This window comes from Zonotrichia albicollis, chromosome 3 (genome assembly GCF_047830755.1).
Source record: "Zonotrichia albicollis isolate bZonAlb1 chromosome 3, bZonAlb1.hap1, whole genome shotgun sequence".
NCBI classification, from domain to species: Eukaryota; Metazoa; Chordata; class Aves; order Passeriformes; family Passerellidae; genus Zonotrichia; species Zonotrichia albicollis.
Window position 1 is genome coordinate 95,347,884 of NC_133821.1, and position 18,932 is coordinate 95,366,815.

At 38.5% G+C, this 18,932-nt stretch overlaps 1 protein-coding gene across 3 annotated transcripts in view; it reads left to right on the plus strand.

The window, feature by feature from the left end:
• Positions 1 to 18,440, plus strand: part of FBXO25 (F-box protein 25) — a 39,319-nt gene extending 20,879 nt beyond the window's left edge. For 2 of the 3 annotated variants that reach the window (XM_005489154.3, XM_026794779.2), the window contains exons 9-11: positions 1,917 to 2,060; positions 6,090 to 6,116; positions 8,640 to 18,440. In XM_005489154.3, coding sequence (XP_005489211.1) covers positions 1,917 to 2,060; positions 6,090 to 6,116; positions 8,640 to 8,729 — 261 coding nt within the window. In that variant the 3' untranslated portion in view covers positions 8,730 to 18,440. The remainder of the gene's footprint in view (positions 1 to 1,916; positions 2,061 to 6,089; positions 6,117 to 8,639) is intronic. The other variant, XM_014268532.3, reaches the window with a different exon arrangement.
• The last annotated feature ends 492 nt before the right edge of the window (positions 18,441 to 18,932 follow it).

Genomic DNA, 18,932 nt, shown 5'->3' on the forward strand with positions numbered 1-18,932 from the left:
TTATTTTTGAAAGTGAATGCAAGGAAACAGCTCAGTAGTTATCTTAAACTTGCGGACATACTGAATGCAATATTTAGGAGGAATCAAGCCCCAAATACAGAGAATATTCAGGATTACTGCACGATGATGGCAGGGTGGGCTTTTTAGAAAACTGCCTGGCCAGTGTTGTAGGGGAAACCTCTAAACCCCTCTTCTGAAATAGAGCTTGCTTTACCAACTAAGGTAGGCAGACAGGTTCCTCCAACTTTTAAGCTATGAAAATTCTGGAGAAGCCAACTTGAATCTTTGCTAAGGAGATAAGAACAAATGTTTTGAAATTAATAAAAGAGAGAGAAGCAGTAGTTTCCTGTCACTTCCTCATAAAGAGCATTAAATTAATCTAGGAATGACTCCAGAACTGTCTTCATTTTCTGACGGTAATAAATGCTGGGAAAAAATCAAACTAGGTGAAAATAAGCCTAAGAAAGTGGAAGGTACCTCACCAGAGCTGGAGGAAGTACTTCTGAAATCTAGTACCTTCTGTACTGGAGGAAGCCAAGTGCCCCTTCTTAAATCTGGCAGGTTGAAGTTGGTTGGTGACTACTGTTGTAATGGAGAAGCTTGATTAACTCATGCACCATTGACCCAAATAAGATTTATTTTTTTTGTGTGTGAGATGGAAGGTTTTAGAACTAACTGTGGAAAAAAATAGAAGCAAACTGAAAACCCATCTTCAGAAGCAGCCTAGAAGAATTCAAGGTGAAGTTACAAGGATAACAAATTTAAGCTTGTGTAGCTGTTGAGTGGATTTTGAGGGTAGATGAGGTAAGCTCTATTGAACAGTGACAAAACTGGTTAGAGAGGAACTTCTTATACTAGGGTAATGCAGGGAGAAGGATGCTGAAGGGTTTCAGTGTAATTAGCTGTCCCTGTGCCCCATGAAGTACAGTGTTTCCAGTATGTTCCTGAATGTTCACATTCAATTTCTTACTAAGTTATTATTTAATGATATTCCCATATCAAATCAGCTTCTCCTTAAAATTGTACTGCTTAATAAACCACAGAATCACATGAGATTGGTGTTTTCTGTCCCCTGCAGTGTGTTTGTTGAGCCATTGAAACAACCATTAAAACATAATTGATATCTGAAGAGCATTTTTGGAAGAAAAATGAGAGCCATTATGAAACAAAATAAAGTGTAGCTGAAATCAGAAAGACATTTCTATTCTCTCCCCATTCAGGAATTGTCTTCTGAATGAGGAAAGCCTTCAATGTATTAGCATTAATCCACACTGAGTGGAACAGAAGTCTTTTATAATACATACTTAATAAACCTTGTCTGTGTCTCAAGCTGGGGAGGAATAGCTGTAGTGCAGCAGCTAATCTTTACATGCAGATTAAGTCCTCAAGAAGTACATCAATCACTAATTGTTGCTATCCTTCTAGAAACATCACAACCAAATGTGAAAAATAAACATGTATTTGCTTTTAGAATTAAAGAAAGAGCTTTTTTTAAATTCATAATGCTTTAACAGAAAACCACCCTCTGAAATGCACAATCATGTTTTTAAATCTCATTTCTGAGTGGTTTGGGTTTTTTAAAAGGATAAAATTAATTGCTTACAGCTCTAAATACTGTTTTGTTAAATGCTTCTTGACTATAATTAGAATAATTTTGAGACAGTAGAATTAGATCAGCTGTGTATGGCCTAGTTTTTCTTGGCAAATATGCACTCTCCTATTTTTAGTCTTTGCCTTCCATCTTTTTTGTTGCCAGATCTCTGTCACTGCTTTGCAGAGATGTATGATGTCATAATATTGACTTCAAAGAATTCTAGTTACAAAACTTCAGTTAACCACCTTCCCCCCACCGTCCCATGTCCTTTGCCTGAATTGACTACAACAATTTTAAAGGAAGATATTAATTTTATGTCTAGTTTTGTAGGCATTTGATTCCATCAGAGAAAGGTCACATTGACTGGAAGCTGATGTACTTTGCACTTCAGAAATATTACCCAATAAAGGAACAGTACGGGGACACCTTGCATTTCTGTCGACACTGTAGTATTCTGTTTTGGAAGGTAAGAGCTTTGGAACAGATAATCAGAAATAAGTTCAAACAGCTACTGGTGATCATCTGCAAGGAAAAATATTATGGTCATCTTATCAGCTTTCTCATGTGAAAGGTGATTGGATAATATCTAACTTCAAAATAATATATATAGCTTCCATATAAAATCTCTGTTAAATTCTAAAGTTTTTCTTAAGCTTGCCTTCTTATTTCTTGGTATCTGATAACCCAATTCTTAGAATTGCAATGAAAAGTGCCATGTGGAAAGAGTTACTGTCTACTTTTATTAATTTGATCTTAAAGAAAATTGTGAGGGACTAGTCTGAAGTTAGTGTTTTTAATAATGCCATGGTAATCAATATATGTCTAATGAGAAGTAATTACTACATGTTTTCCTACACATTGGTGTAGAGCTCAGTATTATTGTCTTTTTGCTTCTGTCCCATATGAAGCTTGGAGGAATGTTTAAAACTTCATCCAGAGTGTGTTTTACCCTGGCTTTGAGGTTTGCCATGAAGCATATGTTGTCTTACAGGATGGTTTAATTTCAATAGGGCATTCTCTTCTTTAATGTGTTATTACCTAATCCTGCTTTTACTCTGTGTTGCACTGTAGCAGAGCCTTCTAGTTAGTGAGGCTTCCTTAACTTTACAGCTGAAAGATCAGATATGGGTAGTGTCAAGTGAACTGCAAAGAGCAAGAAATGTTTGCGAAATCTTGGAAAATGCTCATATTCTAATCAACATAAGTTAGTTCCTCTTGTGTCATCTTTCTGTGATTTTTATGAGAAGTTGTATGTCAGTGTGAGTTTTTTTTTAATTTTCCTTCAAAAAACCTAGGCTATTTAACAGGATAAGCTAAATCCTGCTGGAAATAGCGTGTTCCTTAATGATGTGATCTTGAAGTTGAGTATTTTTGATATCATGGGAGTCCTTCCAGGTAGTAATGCTTTGCAAAATGAATAATAGGAAAGCAGGTAGCCTGAATTGGCTTCTACTGTGAAAAGCCTGGGCATTTTCTGAAGGATCTGTGTCAAGAATGACTAAGAGCTTTCATTGCAGTGGAATAAGTCTTTAGCATGCAGCTCAATATGTAGGATAAATCCTCTCTCTGAAAGGGGAAATTTCAAAGGTAAGTACACAGGTGCATTTAGGTGGGCATTTGTGGTATCAGATTTCTCTGGATTGCCTGCCATTACTGTGTGGAGTTAATGCTTTCCACACTAAATTTCTCTCAATTTGATCTTAGTATAATAGAAAAGTACAAGTCTCTAATATTAGGAATTACTTTGAATGTGTTTGGAATTCAGTGTTTAACTTTGGAGATGGTGGGACAGTAGGAGGCAGTGAACCTGTGCAGGTTGCAGTAGTATTCCAGTAGTAGCTTATAGCAGTCAAGGTGACAGGATACATGTTCCAATGTACTGCTGGAATATTAGGGTTCATTTTGGACTTGTAAATCCTTTGAAATACAGCACAGGAAGATCTAAAGGTACTTTGGACTGATGAGCAGTACCTCCTAGATCACCATTCCAGTGCTGCCTCATCCTGGCAATTTGGGCAGCTCTTGTAGTGGCAGTGCAGTTATAGATTGGCTGTGTCCTTCTGCACAAAAATATTGGAGCAGGTGTTCGGGATCAGCTGTTTCAACAAGAGCACAGTCAGCAGGTTGAGGAAAGCCATTATCCCTTTCCATGCAGCACTCATTAGACCATCTGGGATGCTGCAGCCATGAGGCCCCCAGCAGAAGGGAGATACTGATAAGCTGGGTGAAGTTCAGGTGAGGGTCATATAATCAGGGAGCTGGAGGACTGGCCATGTGAGGAGTGGAGAAGACTGCTTCAGGGGGACATAAGAGTCTGCCCTGAGGACAGCCAAGCAAGGGAACAGTTTGACCACAGAGCTGATGCAGTTTCCATCCTTGGATGTGTTCAGGAACTGACTGGATGAAGCTCAGAGCAGCCTGGTCTGATCTCCCAGCTTAGCCTGCTTTGAGCAGGAGGCTGGACTAGAGACCTCCTGAGATCCTCCCAGCCTGATCAGTCTGTGAGCCTACATTGCAGTATTCCTTCTCTAGTCTTGGCATCTCAGCCTTGTCTGTCTTAAAATAAATGATGATCAGGCTGAAGTGGATTGTTAAATGAATTGATTTATGCATAATTGGCACCCTTATTGGCAGGAACAAGCAAATTGTTCATCTGAAATAATGTCCCTCTTTTTACAGGGCAGTGTGGGTCAAGTAGTGCTGGTCACTCAGTTATATGGGAAAAAAGTAGTGCTGCCTTTTTTTTTCAGACACTTGTGTCTGTATCCTTCCCCAGCTTGCTAAAGAGAGGTGAGAAATAAAGCAGGGATGAGGGGTAAAGGGACAGGAGCTACTTTATTAATTCTAGATAAATCCTGTTCTAGGTGAAAATACTCCTTAATCAGAATTTTGTCAGGCTTTAAAAATTTATTCAAGCTTCAGTATTATACTTGATTAGAAAGATTGGTAAATTAAATATGAGTATATGAGTGCTTGACATACAATTATATCGAATGCATGGCCAGAAAAATCCAAAATAAATAAAGCAAAAAAACCAACAAATACACTACCACCAAACCCAAATTTTGAAAGAGAAATCACAATTACTGCAGAGGAAAAGTAACAAGTGTTTGACTCTTGAAACAAATTGAAGCCCTGTATTCTTGAGATAACTGATAATATGTAAAAATTTTGTTTCTTCATTTAATGGTATAATTGAGAAGTCAGGCAACTTTTTTTTCCAAGGTCATTCAGAAGAACTTCAGGCAGAGCTGAACTTTTCTTCATAAGGGATCTATTTTTATTTTTCTTTCTTCATTAAAGAGCAAAGCGAAACATTGGAATAGTTGCAGAGAAAAAAGTGCTAAAGCAATCAGGGCATGAAGTCTAGGAATGATTAATTTCTCTTAACTCAGTTGTGCTAACAAGGAACGTGACTGCTCTCCATAAATTGTTTTTGGGGACAGAAGTGGTGCATAAGCATGAGACTACTTAGGGGAATTATTTACACTAAGGGCCATCCTTGATGCAAGTAAATTGTAGTTTTGAGTAAGTGTGCTGGGAGGTGGGAGTTTCTGCTTAAGGGTCTCAACCAGCCCAAAAGCACAGGCCTAGCTAGTGATGAGAAGAATTTTCAGCAATTTATGAAATTGATAATATAATGTAATTGCTGTCAATGTGTGATGGCTACTCCCTGTAAATTCTTGGAGCCCTCTGTTTTCTGTTATTTTCAAAGATGGCCTTGCAAAAGAAGGAACTGATGGCTGCTGAATTGAATTACCCATTGAACTGATGAAGTAGGGAAATGACTTTTTCACTTTTTCAGTATACATACAATGATCATAGTGGGTTTTTTACAAGTCTGTAGGAGTTTTTTAGGGAGAGGCATATGTATTCCTTTACTTGTCTAAAATCTGTAACCAAAGTCAATGTATATATAGCACGTAGAAGTCTCCCAAGTTTTTTGTTGGAAGTACAGTGACTTTTGTACTCTGTGTTAGGAGGGAGTCATAGGAAAATTTTCATATTGAACATCTGTTTTCAAAATGACTTCTTGCTAAAGGATTTGTCCGTGATGAAACTGAAAAAAAACCACATAATTTCAATAGTGCAAAAGTAATGACTAATTATTGTGTGATACCTCTGAATGCTTTCATTTATACTATTTCCTCTATTCCACCAGGCACCATTGCAATTGTGGCAGGTTCTTTTATTTTCCTGGGCTTACTTAGTAATAGTTTTCAATTATCTCAGACATGGCCACAGAAGCTGAAATATCTTTTCTTCTTTCAGTTTCCAGGGCTTTATGAAAACAGTGTAATCACTTTGCATAACACTTAGTTTTTGTCTTCTTGCATCTTGTGCTGATTTTGGTTCCCACAAAGCTGCTTGTGATTTGCCACAAGAATAAAAGACTTTTTCTAAATGACTTATCAACCTTTGCTTAAATAAACCTTAACTCTGCTTCTTTTACTTTATGGCTCTCCTTCCTGCTTCCTTCTTCACGATTTCAAAGGACTACCACCTTGCTTTGTTACTCCAGGTATTTCTTGTGTCTCATCTGTTTTCATTGCTGACTGTTCCGTAATGTCAAAGTGAATAATGTGTTCCTTTCTAATTGTCTCTTGCTCTTTGTTTTGATTTTTCTTTCTACACATCAGTTCAGCAGCAGGAATAGTTTGTTTCTTGTTCCCTTTTAGATAAAGGTAGTGATGACTTCTCATCTCAGCTTTTCATCATTTTGTCTTTTATTATTGCCATATTCCCTCCTAATGCCTTTTAAACTAGAGCCATAATTCAATTTCTAATGAGCACAGGTGTCAGTGGGATCAGACAGATTTTGCTAAGAAATAGGTTTCTCTGCACTCAGTGTTATTATAAACTGTTTCCTGCATTCCCTGATGTATTTAATTCAGCACTTAAATCTGAAGAGTAACATGCACCTCAGATAACTTTCATACCAAGGTACTAAAATTGATTTTATTGCACTTGGAATGCTGTAGTCATATTTACTTTTATGGAGAATTTCTCTGAAAAGAAATCCCCCAAAACAAGCTGCATGTGACTTGAGATAGTCAAGGGAAGCAATTATATTGTTGCCTTCTGAAAGAAGAAATGGTGAAAATACTTTTACAGAGCTTCTTAATGTCTAGCTATGGTAGGTTTTGAGGAAAACAACTACATTTGCAAGTAATCACTCCTCCTGGGGAATTCTCTTCTTACTTTGAAAGAAGTCTGCTTTAGCTTTGAAACTTTGAAATCAAATTATTTTAACACTTTATTGAGTGTTTTTATTTATTATTTAGTTTATTATTCCCATGAAAATGTATCTCTCTTGAAATGATGAGTACTCATAATTACAAGAAAGTTGTGATTCTTTTTTTCAGTCCTCATCACTTTTTTCACTGTAAAACTTACTTAGTTTTCAATAACTAAAACCACCAGTAACTAATCTCTGAGATTTTTGTTGCACCTGTATTTCCCAACTGGGTAGAACTTTCAAAAATGCTTTTATAATGATGTGCAGGGAAAGCAGCATGTTAAAAACTCAATTTAAAATATTCAGGAGTACAGATAAGAAAGAGGATAATCCCTACCTTGTTTCCCAGAATTATAATTCTGATGGTGCTTTTTTCTGGAAACTAGGAAAGTAATGACATGACATTGACATGGCAATGGGTAGAGAAGATGATAGCCCATTAGCAGCTACCTTTAAGGGTGTTTTCTGGAGTGGTGCAGCTCTTCCTTGCAGATGTTATCTCAAGATGAAAGTGTTAAGTTTAACACTTCTGATTTTGGTCTTGGTCATCTGTTCTTTCTCATCTGCAGATTCCCCCAGTAGGCAGTTCTACCTGCGTCTCTTTTTTAGGTGTATGTTTGTCTTTCCCTCTGTGTCATGAATATAACAACTGTTTCTCAGCTGATGTTAAAGCAATTATTTAAAAGGGTGGGAGGATGAGGAGGTGATAGCATCTGGTGTATTCTTGTAGTCCTCCATAGACTTGCTGGAAAAACAAAGATAATAAATCTATTGAGTAACAATTTTCACTGGAAAAGCTGAGCAGTATTTAGAATGTATTTCACCTGGTACACTTTGGTGCTGCAAAGACTTTGGGTGGGAATGTGGCAGTGAGAAAAATAATCACTTAGAGATTCTTTCCTTTTATTAACAGAATGGCATATAATTTCTTTTCCTATGGAAAGAAAAGCAGTGAGGACCATAGGGGTCTGTGATCTGTTTGTCATGTATTTATCTAGTTTTCTTGCCTCACATGGTGCATTCACCAGCATTGGTGGAAAAGAGACAGAAACTCCTTAAAAGCCTGATGAGGACACTTCTGAGCCTTGCAACAACACTGACAAGTTTTTTTAACTTCTCCATTGAACTGTCTGGGCACTTCTCATTACACCTCTGCATTTCCCTCATTTAGGGGTTTTAATAAGATGCAAACTACAACTTTTTGTTCAAAGAAGAATTTGAATCTTAAATAATCAGACAGGTCTGCTGAGGTCAAATTTCTGTAAGAGGAAAGAAAGCCCTGCAGGCTTAGTGAATTTTCCACCCTGTCTTACTTCTCTATTTCTACCTTGCCTAGGTGCCAACTTCAGTTTTAAGGCAGTGCTTTCATTTCACTTGGGGAAAAGGTGGGCATGAAAGATGAAAGGAGGATTAGGAGGGAAATGTAGCAAGGTAGGACAGCTTTTAAGACTGAGAATTCAAACACACTGGTCAGGTTTTTGAGGAAATATCTGCTGCCCATAATTTTCAAAGCAAGTGACTCATTTTCCCCCAGAGCAATAGATGACTTCAGGTTTTGATTAAATAGAAAATTTAGGCTCAGTAAAGCTGGTGCCTTTTGCCTTTTTGTTATGCTTACCTAAAAATAATGAATAAGGAAGATATTAGTTTGTCAAGGGCTCCAGCTCAGGTTCTGGTACAAGGAGAGAATTGGTTTGGGTTTGTGCTTTTTTTATTGTTTTGTTGTGGGGTTTTTTCCTAAACTGGGGGTGAAGGGAGACTGAATATGCAAAGAGAACTTGCTTATTTTTCTCCTTCATTTTTCAGGATACAGGACACCCCTGCACAGCCAGTGATCCAAACACCTGTCTCATGCCAGTATCTCCTCAGCATTTTATTGATCTCTTCAAATTTTGAGATGTTCAGTAGCTGTTCTCCTGTGTTTGTGGCCATTTTTGTGAAGAGTCAGGCAGGATATGTTATGCTTTTTGTGCAATATATTTAAGTGTAATGTTTTATTGTAGTTTAAATAAATATATGGGGGAGATTATCAGAGAGGTTCATTTGGCATGTTGCTTTTGTGCAGAATAGCAAGGAGGAAAGGAGAAACATTAAGAAAATTTCGTTGTCAGGAAATCTCCAGTGGACTTTTTTTCAAGTCCAAGAAAGACCACTTTAATCTCAACTTTAAATCTATGCTTTTGACGCCTTAATAGTTGGTTAAAATTATGTAGGGGAGTTTTGAAAATTTCGTGGAAGAATTAAACTACTCTTGCAGGACCAAAGGAGGGGGTTTTTTGTTAATCCTTCTTTCTATAAGCCATGGTTTTCAAAACACCTCCATATAATTTGCACTATTATAAAGAAGAGGCCAATATTCTCTTAGGCTCTTACTACATCATTACAAAGGTGGCATTCATTTTTAGGAGTTAGTGAGTAAAATATAACTGTGGTTATATCTGCTGTTGAACCTATATGAATGAAGGAAATCAACCAATTTTTGTACATACATTATGCAAAAATATTTATTTTTCTTAAGGACTTTATTAAACATATAACCTGTCTTAGCACATCTTGCAGAACTCATGAGACCAATCTGGGGCTACTGGAAATCTTTCTGATGGTAGCTGCAGCCTTCATTTATACTGTTTGGAATGTCTACAAGTGCAACTGTATTAATTTCATCTTCTAAGAAGAAGACATTATTGAAATTTAATGAGGATGGAGTTGCTTGTTCCTAGACTGGTACAGTGGCAGAACACTATGCTCTCAACTGAGGTCCTAACCTGACAAGCTATGGGAAACACTGAAAGTCAGTCTGAGCTGGAGCACCTTCTGCCAAGTTAATCAGATGATAAATTCTCCAGGAAGCTATTTTTTCTATCCTGTAGAACAAAATTAATTGCTTGGCTTAAGCAGGTAAAGGAAAAATTGTGAAAGTTTTGGATTTGTCAATGAAATTTAACAATATGTAACGTACAGGAAAAATAAATCATGTACCACATTCTGCACTTGCTTGTTCTGAATCCAGTTTTGTACAGTGTAATAAATCATGTTTTTATCTGTTATTCCTAGAAGCCTCTGGTGCATAGAGATGAATCCATTTGAATTGTGTAAGATCTTTCTGTAACCTGTTGTCTGTAGTAATTGGTAATGGAATGAGAAGCATACAAGCAGTCCTAGTGCTATTGCTTTACAGTAGTTTGTTGTATTAGCCCTTTCTGTAATAGCAGAGCAGGGCTGTTAATAGGCTGCACAAGAAGAGGAGAATATTTGTCCTCAAATAGTTTTATGTTAGTTTAATCTTTGTGATTGAATTGAATTGCTGATTTTTGTGAATATTTTAATACAGGGTTTTGTGGGGTTTTTTTCTTTCTTTTCATGCAGGTGTTGGCTGTGGCAAAAGTAATGGCCAGGTGTGGATCCAAGGACCTCCATTCTTATTCCTGTTCATTCATTCATTCATTTAGAGCATTGCTGCAAGCCTTGCTTTCCCAGCCAAGCACTGCTGCAGCCACTGCATTTGTTAAGGACCCAGCAGCCCTTCTTTAACAACAATTTGTACCTCATTTATTTAATTCCTGTGAGAGCTCAGATGCTTTCCTGTCTCTGTGACTTCAGTAACCCTGACAGTAGCTGGTGCTGGCTGGCATCCACTAATCATGGTTACGGTTTTGCTACCCTGCATAAAACTTCCTGTAAATATATGGATGCTTTCTCTGAGGGCTTGAAGGAAAGGTTTTAAAGTCAGCATGTGGTTTGATGCTGCCTGAGCTCAAACCCCTCGTGCTGAGGGACTGTGCAGAGCCACCTCTCCTGCAGACAGAGGGCAAAGCTCTTACACTGTCACCTGAGAGGTGCCCAGCACTCAAATAAGGTGACAGCTGGGCAAAGGTATTAAGAGAGCTGAGAGAAAACCTCTCTCCTAGCCACTGAATTGAGGACAGAGAGAAATTACTTAAAGGTCTTATAAGCCATTTAAAGACAGGTTTGGAAAAAATCAGTATCTGTAATAATTTTCATGTTCAACTTGGTGCCCACCAGGACTCCAAGGCCCTAAAGCCAGTAAAGTAGCTTTATAAAAATTTCTTCTGGATAAGAGATATGCACAGATGTGCTGAGAAGCATTTCAGTTTATTTAAGACTCTTTATTTAAGAAATCTTAAACACTGAGTATGGAATCACATTGTCATGAGCAGTGATACAAGCTTTTAACATTGGCCAAACTGTTTTGGGAACAGTTCCACAGATTTGTTAAATAGTGAATAGATTGCTTAGACTGAAGGGAAATAAGAGTTTGATTAAGAGTGACTCTGTGATGTGAGGTCAATGCATGCATAAGAAGGTAACTTTCAGTTGTGTTACTTAGGCAAAAAAAGCTAAGGCAGTGATTTTGTAATAGGGTTGGTGGTGGTTGAGTTTTTGTGTTGGTCTGTTGAGTTTTTTAATTTAAATCACATAAAGAATGGGGGAAGGATTTCACCTTTAGCATAACAATCTTTAATACCTCACCTGAAGCCCAGAACATATTTTGACAGCCTGAATTTATCTTCCTTTACTCTAGCACTCTCTTGTGTAACCTAAAGCACTGCAACCATGAGAAGGGTTATACCTTAACATGAAACCTCTGCTCTATGGCCTCCTGTGTGCTGCTGTCCAAGGAGGAAGGGCAGGCATTCTCCCCTTCAGCAGAAAGGGTGCCTTGAAATGTGTTCTAAATCTCTAAAGCAGAGGTTTCTTTTTCTTTGGGGACAGCTTTTGTTCCCAAACCTGGATCTCTTTATAGACAGATTTGGCAGTGGTGGGAAATAGTGTTTCCTGTGGCCCCTCCATGATCACTTCCCAATCCTGGGTGATTTGGCTGTAATGAATTCTAGTCCTGAGAACAGCAGTTCAAAGGCAATCAGGATATTCACTGCCATAGCCCACAAGGAGCTTTAAGTTACAATTTTGAAAAACAAGGTCTCCCTTCCCACTCCCCTGTCACGGCCTCCCAAACCTGTCTCTGAGAGACTCCTTGCCTTTTTTATTACATTCTCTCCCAACAGTTTTGTTCACCTATTTCTGGGAAAAGACATTCTGCCATGGACCTTCTCTAAGCGCACTGTATGAGCCTTTTTCCTTGGAGTCTGACAGGACTGAGGCTCTTGCCTGGAGAAAACAGAGCAGTGGGACCTTGCTCTTTCTTTCCCCCTACTCCCCATCCCTAAAGGGTTACATTAAGTTGCTTTAGGAGAAGGAAGAAGCTGAACTTCAGGAAATCGCCAAGCTCAAACCAAGAGTTCTCTACTAGGACTAGCTTTGAAAGACCAGTGGCCTCTAGAAGGCAGAAGCAGTGAGGGCTAGCAGGGCGGAGAGGGTAGGATTGGGAACAGTAGCACAATGTTTTGGATTTCATGGTGCACAAATTAGCTTCCTTACAGCTCCATCATTGGCAAAGAACTTAAAGGAAGGCCAGACCCTTAACATCCAACTAAAGTTGCTTGAATTGGCAGATAGGTACCTGCATTAAGTAAATCAATATCGAATGTTTGGAGGCAGTTGTTTGATAAATTTGGGTTCAGAATATGGAAATATTAGCTAATTATGCTATTTGCTTGCAGTGTTTTTGTACTTTCATCTGCAAGGCTCAGGTCCAAACACTCAAAGACACTGGAACATAATACCCAGCAAAATTTCCTACGAAGTTCAGTAGGATGAGGGTTACCTTTAATGCTTAAAATGTCTCTGTTGAAAGACATGACAGATAAGTGGATCAGGACATGAGACGTGAGAGTAAGGTTGGGTTTCTTTCTTTTAATTCCCATGGACCATCCTCTGTGCCACACACAGACCTGTCGCTCTACCTGTCAGGCATGCTGGTAATGCTTATTTCTTGCAGGTTTATGTGTACATTCTACAAATATGAATAAAACATCTTCAGTTTTGTATCTGTTGCACTTTATAGTCATTGTGCCTTCAGCTGAAAGTTTTTCTAACACTTTTCAAGGTCTACATGAACAGCAACCATTAAATTCTAAAATTTACTTGATTTTTATAAGCTCTTCCCACTTGAATGCTATTTTCCTGTAGTATTTGTAGCAGAACAATAATGGAAGAATAATTTGTTTGCTGGGGTCAGTTATCATTCCCACATAATGCTCAGCTATAGAACAAAGTTCTGTGTGCTGAGAGCACCTCTTCCCAATGTTTTGGTCCCCATTATTCTCTCAGCCATTATTTTTAGCCCTATTCCTACAGGAAACTTTTAAAGCTGCAAACCTGCACTCCCCTTCTGAACACGCTGGTATCCCTTTAGATATAAATGTAATTCTATCCCTTTAGTATTGCTTTATAAAAGCAATACTTTGGCACTATTTTCACTAGAGCCAGAAATGCTTGACCATGATGCAGCAGCTCCTGCAGTTGTTGTCCCAGGCTGTGCCTCTGCTGTTGCTCCTTACACAGCTCCCCAGTGCAGAGCCTGCTCCTGTGCCCTCTGTGCCCTTCCCCTGAGCCTGACCACATTTCAGCAGCCACTGGGCAGGAGTGAGACCCCCCCTAACCGGGATGGGTGCTGCTCCATGGCCTAGTTCTGCCCCCTCCCTGCAGCAGGTTAATCCTACCACCCTTTCCTTCAGCTCTTGTTGCAAGCTGCCCATAGGCCTTCTGCTGATCCTGTGTTTCTTCTGCTGCCTGCACTCACCTTCTACATTTTTCCTCAACTAAGTCTAATTTATAGGCATAGCAGTATGGAATAGATCTGGAGAAGTGTTTGCTGCAAGTTGAAGGCACAATGCTACAAACAAACAGAACTTGCCATTTGTACCTGTCCACAGGGGATGGTTTTTTCAGCTGCTCATCAAAAGCCAGAAGTCTTGGTCTTGAACCGGAACACCAGGAAAAAAGACTAGACCTGTGTTAGTTCTGATTCTCTAAGACCAAAACCCTGGCTAATAATAAATATTGGTACTAAAGCTGTAGGAACATTCCCATATGTTCTGCACTTCTTACTTCTCTTTCTAGTGTGCCTCATTGCTCAATGCCAGAGCATCAGCTCCTTCCCTGGTGCTGCAGCCCCTCCCCCTGTGCCCTCGATGGTTTGCTCAGGTCACAGCTGCTCTCAGGCACAGAGCACCGAGGCAGCCATGCTGTGCAGAGGGATTACTGCACTGCAGGGTTGGTTTAGAAAATCAAAAAAAGAGCATATAACTTTTTCGTTAAGTGTCTAAAATAACCCTATGTACAGATTTACTCTATCTGTAGTATGACTTGTGGGAATCTTGTGCTTCATCCCATCAAACAATGGTTTATTTCCTAATGGGAAGTGATGTTTGAGTTGTTTTCCTTTTTTTGTCCTATCAAATGTTGGTTGCCAAGTTTCTATCCAAAGGTTCAGAAGATAAATTGTTTAAGGCACTACCTAAACTGAAGGCATTTCAGCCTAAAAGGGGTGTGTTGGTCATGAGAGAAACACCAAAAAGTTGCTCTTCATGCAATTAGGGTGTCTTTGCATCTGTGACACCCCTCCTAAAAAGCTAACAGAGAAGTACAAAAATAAAACCAATCAAAATAAAAATTAATATTCATCATCTTGCATATTAGAAAACTTTAGCAAAAAAAAAATAATATGCCAAGTGCAGTACTTGGTGTCAGTATACATTTGCCTCCCATCCTTTCTCTAGAACAAACACTTTCTCCAGTGTTTCCTCCATCCCTCAAATACCAGAGGAATTTGGGAGTGTAACCTTGTAGGGAATCCAAGACTCCTGGACAAACAAGATGGTCAAGACCACAGCATTTGGGAGTTTCAAGATAAAAGGTGCAAGATAAAAAAGGCTAAAAGACATTGCTAATTTATAGGAATATTTATATATAAAATATTTTTTTAATATTTTACTGTACATTATAATGAAACCAGCCAATTCTCTGAAAAATTACTTAAACTCAACTGTTCAGTCTTCTCAGTACAAGCGGCTGGAGCAACTAGACAGCAAAATATCACATGATTATTTTCAGAAGTGGACAAACCAATCTCAGAAAACACAGCTGTGCACTCTATGCAAAGAATAATCCTTTTTCTTTTCCAATAGCAAACTCACAGTTCAAAATGTGTCATAAAGCTTCTAGTAGTGTTATTTTGGTCTCAAGAGCATAAAAACTTTAATACCAGCCAAGCTTTTACCAGATTGTTATGGCCTTGAAAAGAATATTCTCACTTTCTTGTATCTTTTAGTAATTGCTGGACACAGAATAGGAAAAATTTCTTCCCAAGTGCAGAGTAGGTATTTCTTTTTTCATTACCAGTGATAACAGTCAGTAGAAAAGTCAGTAGTCATGTGAAAAACCATTATCTCCCTACACCTTGTTTACTATTATATATTTAATATAAATTCCTATTATTTATATTCCTATTTTTATTGTTTTCATACTCTTTATTTCTTTGTAACTACAGAAGCAGCATTACTTTCTCTGCTATGATGTGTAGCATTACAGCCTCCTCAGGAAGGCTCCACAATGATGCTGATGGCACTTAAATGTAATTCTCTCCCTTTGATTTCTAAACTGGCTTTTTTTTGCCTGTATGGTTGATTCCCTATCTTATATGGTACAAATCAGTCATGCCACAAGAAATTTTTGAGACTGACAGTACCTAATGATACACACCTTTGCCAGCTGTTGCTGGTGATAAGCCTTCTAGGAAATTACTTTTCTTCTTCACAGTACTGATTTTATTTCCCAGATACATCAGAAACAAAGTAGCAGGCACTCAGAGGAAAGGATGAAACAAACCCCTGCAAATTAGCACAAACAGTTTGGATGTGCATGAAACAGCTCTATAACATGCACATTCATGCTTTCAGATTGCATACAACCTACAGCTTCATCATACAATAACAAGCATTTTGAGAAGTTTCAGAAATTGAGACAGATGCCAGGCTATAGGAACATCTATGCTCAAAATTTGACAGGGTTCTTGTCTGCTCAGCTCTGGAAATGCAGGTCCTTCCACTTCCTTCCAGCTGCCTAGCTGTGCACCTGCCCCACCTGTGTCTAGTCAGGGGTGTGTCGATGCAGTCTTTTTGCTCCCCACTAAGAGTATACCTTGTATGAATGAGATTTTCTGGTTTAGTTACTTCACACATTATGGCAAGAAACATTTTGCCTAAATGTTCCCTGCTCAGTCTGTGTAGACAACCACAGTGCCAGCAGACTGGAGTAGAAGAATGGGACACTGACAATAAACTTCCCTCTGCAGCTGCTCCACTGGAAGCAGAGGCTGCTCCTCACATGTCACAGGCCAGGATGTGCAGGTGTCACCTTGTTGGGGGCCAGTGTGGGCAAAAGCATTTCAGGTCCTCCACTCTGCATGCAGTTGGGAAATCTTCAGGGAAAGAATGCTGCTCTGCCCAAGCTTTCACAACGGCCAATAAGTTAAAAAAACCCCAAAACCCAAAACCAAAAACCAACAAAACCCACAGTATTTTAAACCAAAAAATACCAATATAGTTTTAGTTGGTTGAAACCAATGAATTCTTGCCACTGTAAAAGCAGTGTGTGATGCTTTAAATCTAGGATGCTGCAAGTTATGATATTCACAGAGTTTGGGCAAACATTGCTATCACCTCCTTGGCCATACTCTGCAATGGTGGAAGTAACATCACAGAATCACAGAATCAGTTGAGTTGGAAGGGACCCACAAGGATCTGAGTCCAGCTCCTGGCCCTGCACAGCACCATCCCCAAGAGTCACAGCAGTGTCCAAGGGCAGTGTCCAAACCCTTCTTGAGCTCTGTCAGGCTGGGGCTGTGACCACTTCCCTGGGGAGCTGTTCCAGTGCCCAAAACACCCTCAGGGTGAAGAACCTTTTCCTGATATCCAACCAAAATCTCCCCTCACACAGCTTCAGGCCATTCCCTTGGGTCCTGTCATCGTCACCACAGGGAAGAGATCAGTGCCTGTCCCTCCTCTTCCCCTCACAGGCAGCTGTAACTGCAGTGACGTTTCCCTCAGTCTCCTCCAGGCTGAACAGACCAAGTGCCCTCAGCCCCTCCTCACACAGCTCCCCCTCAAGGCCCTTCCCCATCTTTGTTGGCCTCCTTTGGACACTCTCTAATAGTTTAATTATCTTTCTTATGTTGTGGTGGCCAAACCTGTCCAAGCAAATGTAAACATATTCACATGACAAATTCAACTGGAAAAAAAATAGTCAAAGAATAAAGCATTTCAGTTCAAACTAAATCTTTATTCATATGGAAAATACTACTTTTCTTTCTGCAAATGATGCTAATAAATAAAAATACTCAGAAAGGACTTTGCTCAGAGCTAAGTGACTAGTAACAGCCACACAAAGCTTTTAATTCCCGTTAAAACCACACCAACAATCATGCAGATTGGCTACGAGAAAGCAATATAAACTATATTTTATTTTGTGCAATCTTATCATACCATCTTAATGCTACCTTCTTCTAAAACATTTCACATAGATTGAAATGCAATTTCAAAACAAATATTAAGGACATATTCTACACTTATTCCACATATGGAGCTGTGTATAGCTTAATCTCATAACATTTAATGTAGTTAAGCATCTAACAAAGGTAAAAGATGAAAGGACCCCATTCTGAAAATTCAGACACATTTATAAACATGAGAGAAGGAAAGCTCACACCAGTGAGTTCTCAACAGACAAATACATTATTAAAGCATAACAATAAATTATATTAAATTTAATAATGTTGATCCTTAAAATGGTTATTTCTGAGGAAATATCACTTAAAAAGCACACCAAAACTTTCATCACTAGGAGTGAAACTGGAATTTTACATATCTCAATTTTCCACTTTTGTTTTATAATAGGCTTCATATTTGTGAGCATATTCTTTATTATACATCTAAAAACAAATTGAAAAAGGTTGCAGTTAAGCTGTGCATCAAACACATCATCAAGGTGAGAAACAGGCACTTGACAGTATAATGTGCAAGGCAAAACCCTTACTAGTCACAGTATAAATAGTTTCTTCAGGAGTGAAATTAAAAGTTCTCAGTCTATCTTTGAGAATATTAAGGGCTGCTAACAGATCTTTTTCTGTTCTTTCAGATCAGCACCAACAACCAAATTAAACACTAGCTCATGCCTTAGAGGGTATTCCATAAACTATAAAATGCAGCATACTATACCCAAGAATACTAATTCTTTCCTATAATTAACCTCAGCATACATATTTGCCCAAGGCAAAAATAGAGTTTACTCACAGACTAAACAATGCAATATAAATGCTAACCTTTTCTCCCCTATTAATAGTTTTTAATATCTAATGCAAATTTTACAAGTATATTTGCCAGTTTTAAGATTCTGTTTTGTAGCACAAAACATCACCGCTCTTTTTGGTAAACCTCAGAACAGTGTCTTTTAGCATCCTATCAGTATTAGGAAAAAAAAACCCCAAACTACTAAAACCATTTTGCTACAGTTTCCCTCCAGGCACATCTCAGCAGGAATCTCACAAAAAATAGCTATGCAGGAACTGCAAGCCAGAAAACTACACATGAATTGGAGGAGGAGAAAGAGAGCTAAGGGAGGAGTAATGTGGCAGTAACAGAAACAAGCTTAGAAAAAACTTGCATGCATCCCTTTTCATCAGCACAAGCTTCTTGCAAAAATATGTTTACAAGACATCTGTTATATAAAGGTCTATACTTTCTTGTAAAAATGCTGATTTTCTCTGACATGCTAGCTTCATCTTCTGACTGCACTGGCCATATTGCTAGACAGTCAAGTTTCAGTTCTGTTACACCAGTTTAACAATCAGGAGAGAAAATTCCTACTGTTAATTTCTTATGAAACTTTTGGTTCAATTTTTATTCATGAATGTTAAAGTAATCTTTGTGTGGATCATATAAACAAAACAGAAACTGACTTTGGATCTGACATCAGCTGCACCACTAGTGAGAGACAATATGCTAAAAAGAGGCACTTTTATTAGTCATATATACATTTCAAATCTCAAGTTTAACATTTCACCTTTTTTTACCAAAAACTCAAAGTATCAGTAGCTAATAAGATGGAACTTTCAACAAAAATGTTGTGTGCATGCACATACTTGCAATGGCTCAGTTACTCAGCTACCCTGAAAATGCT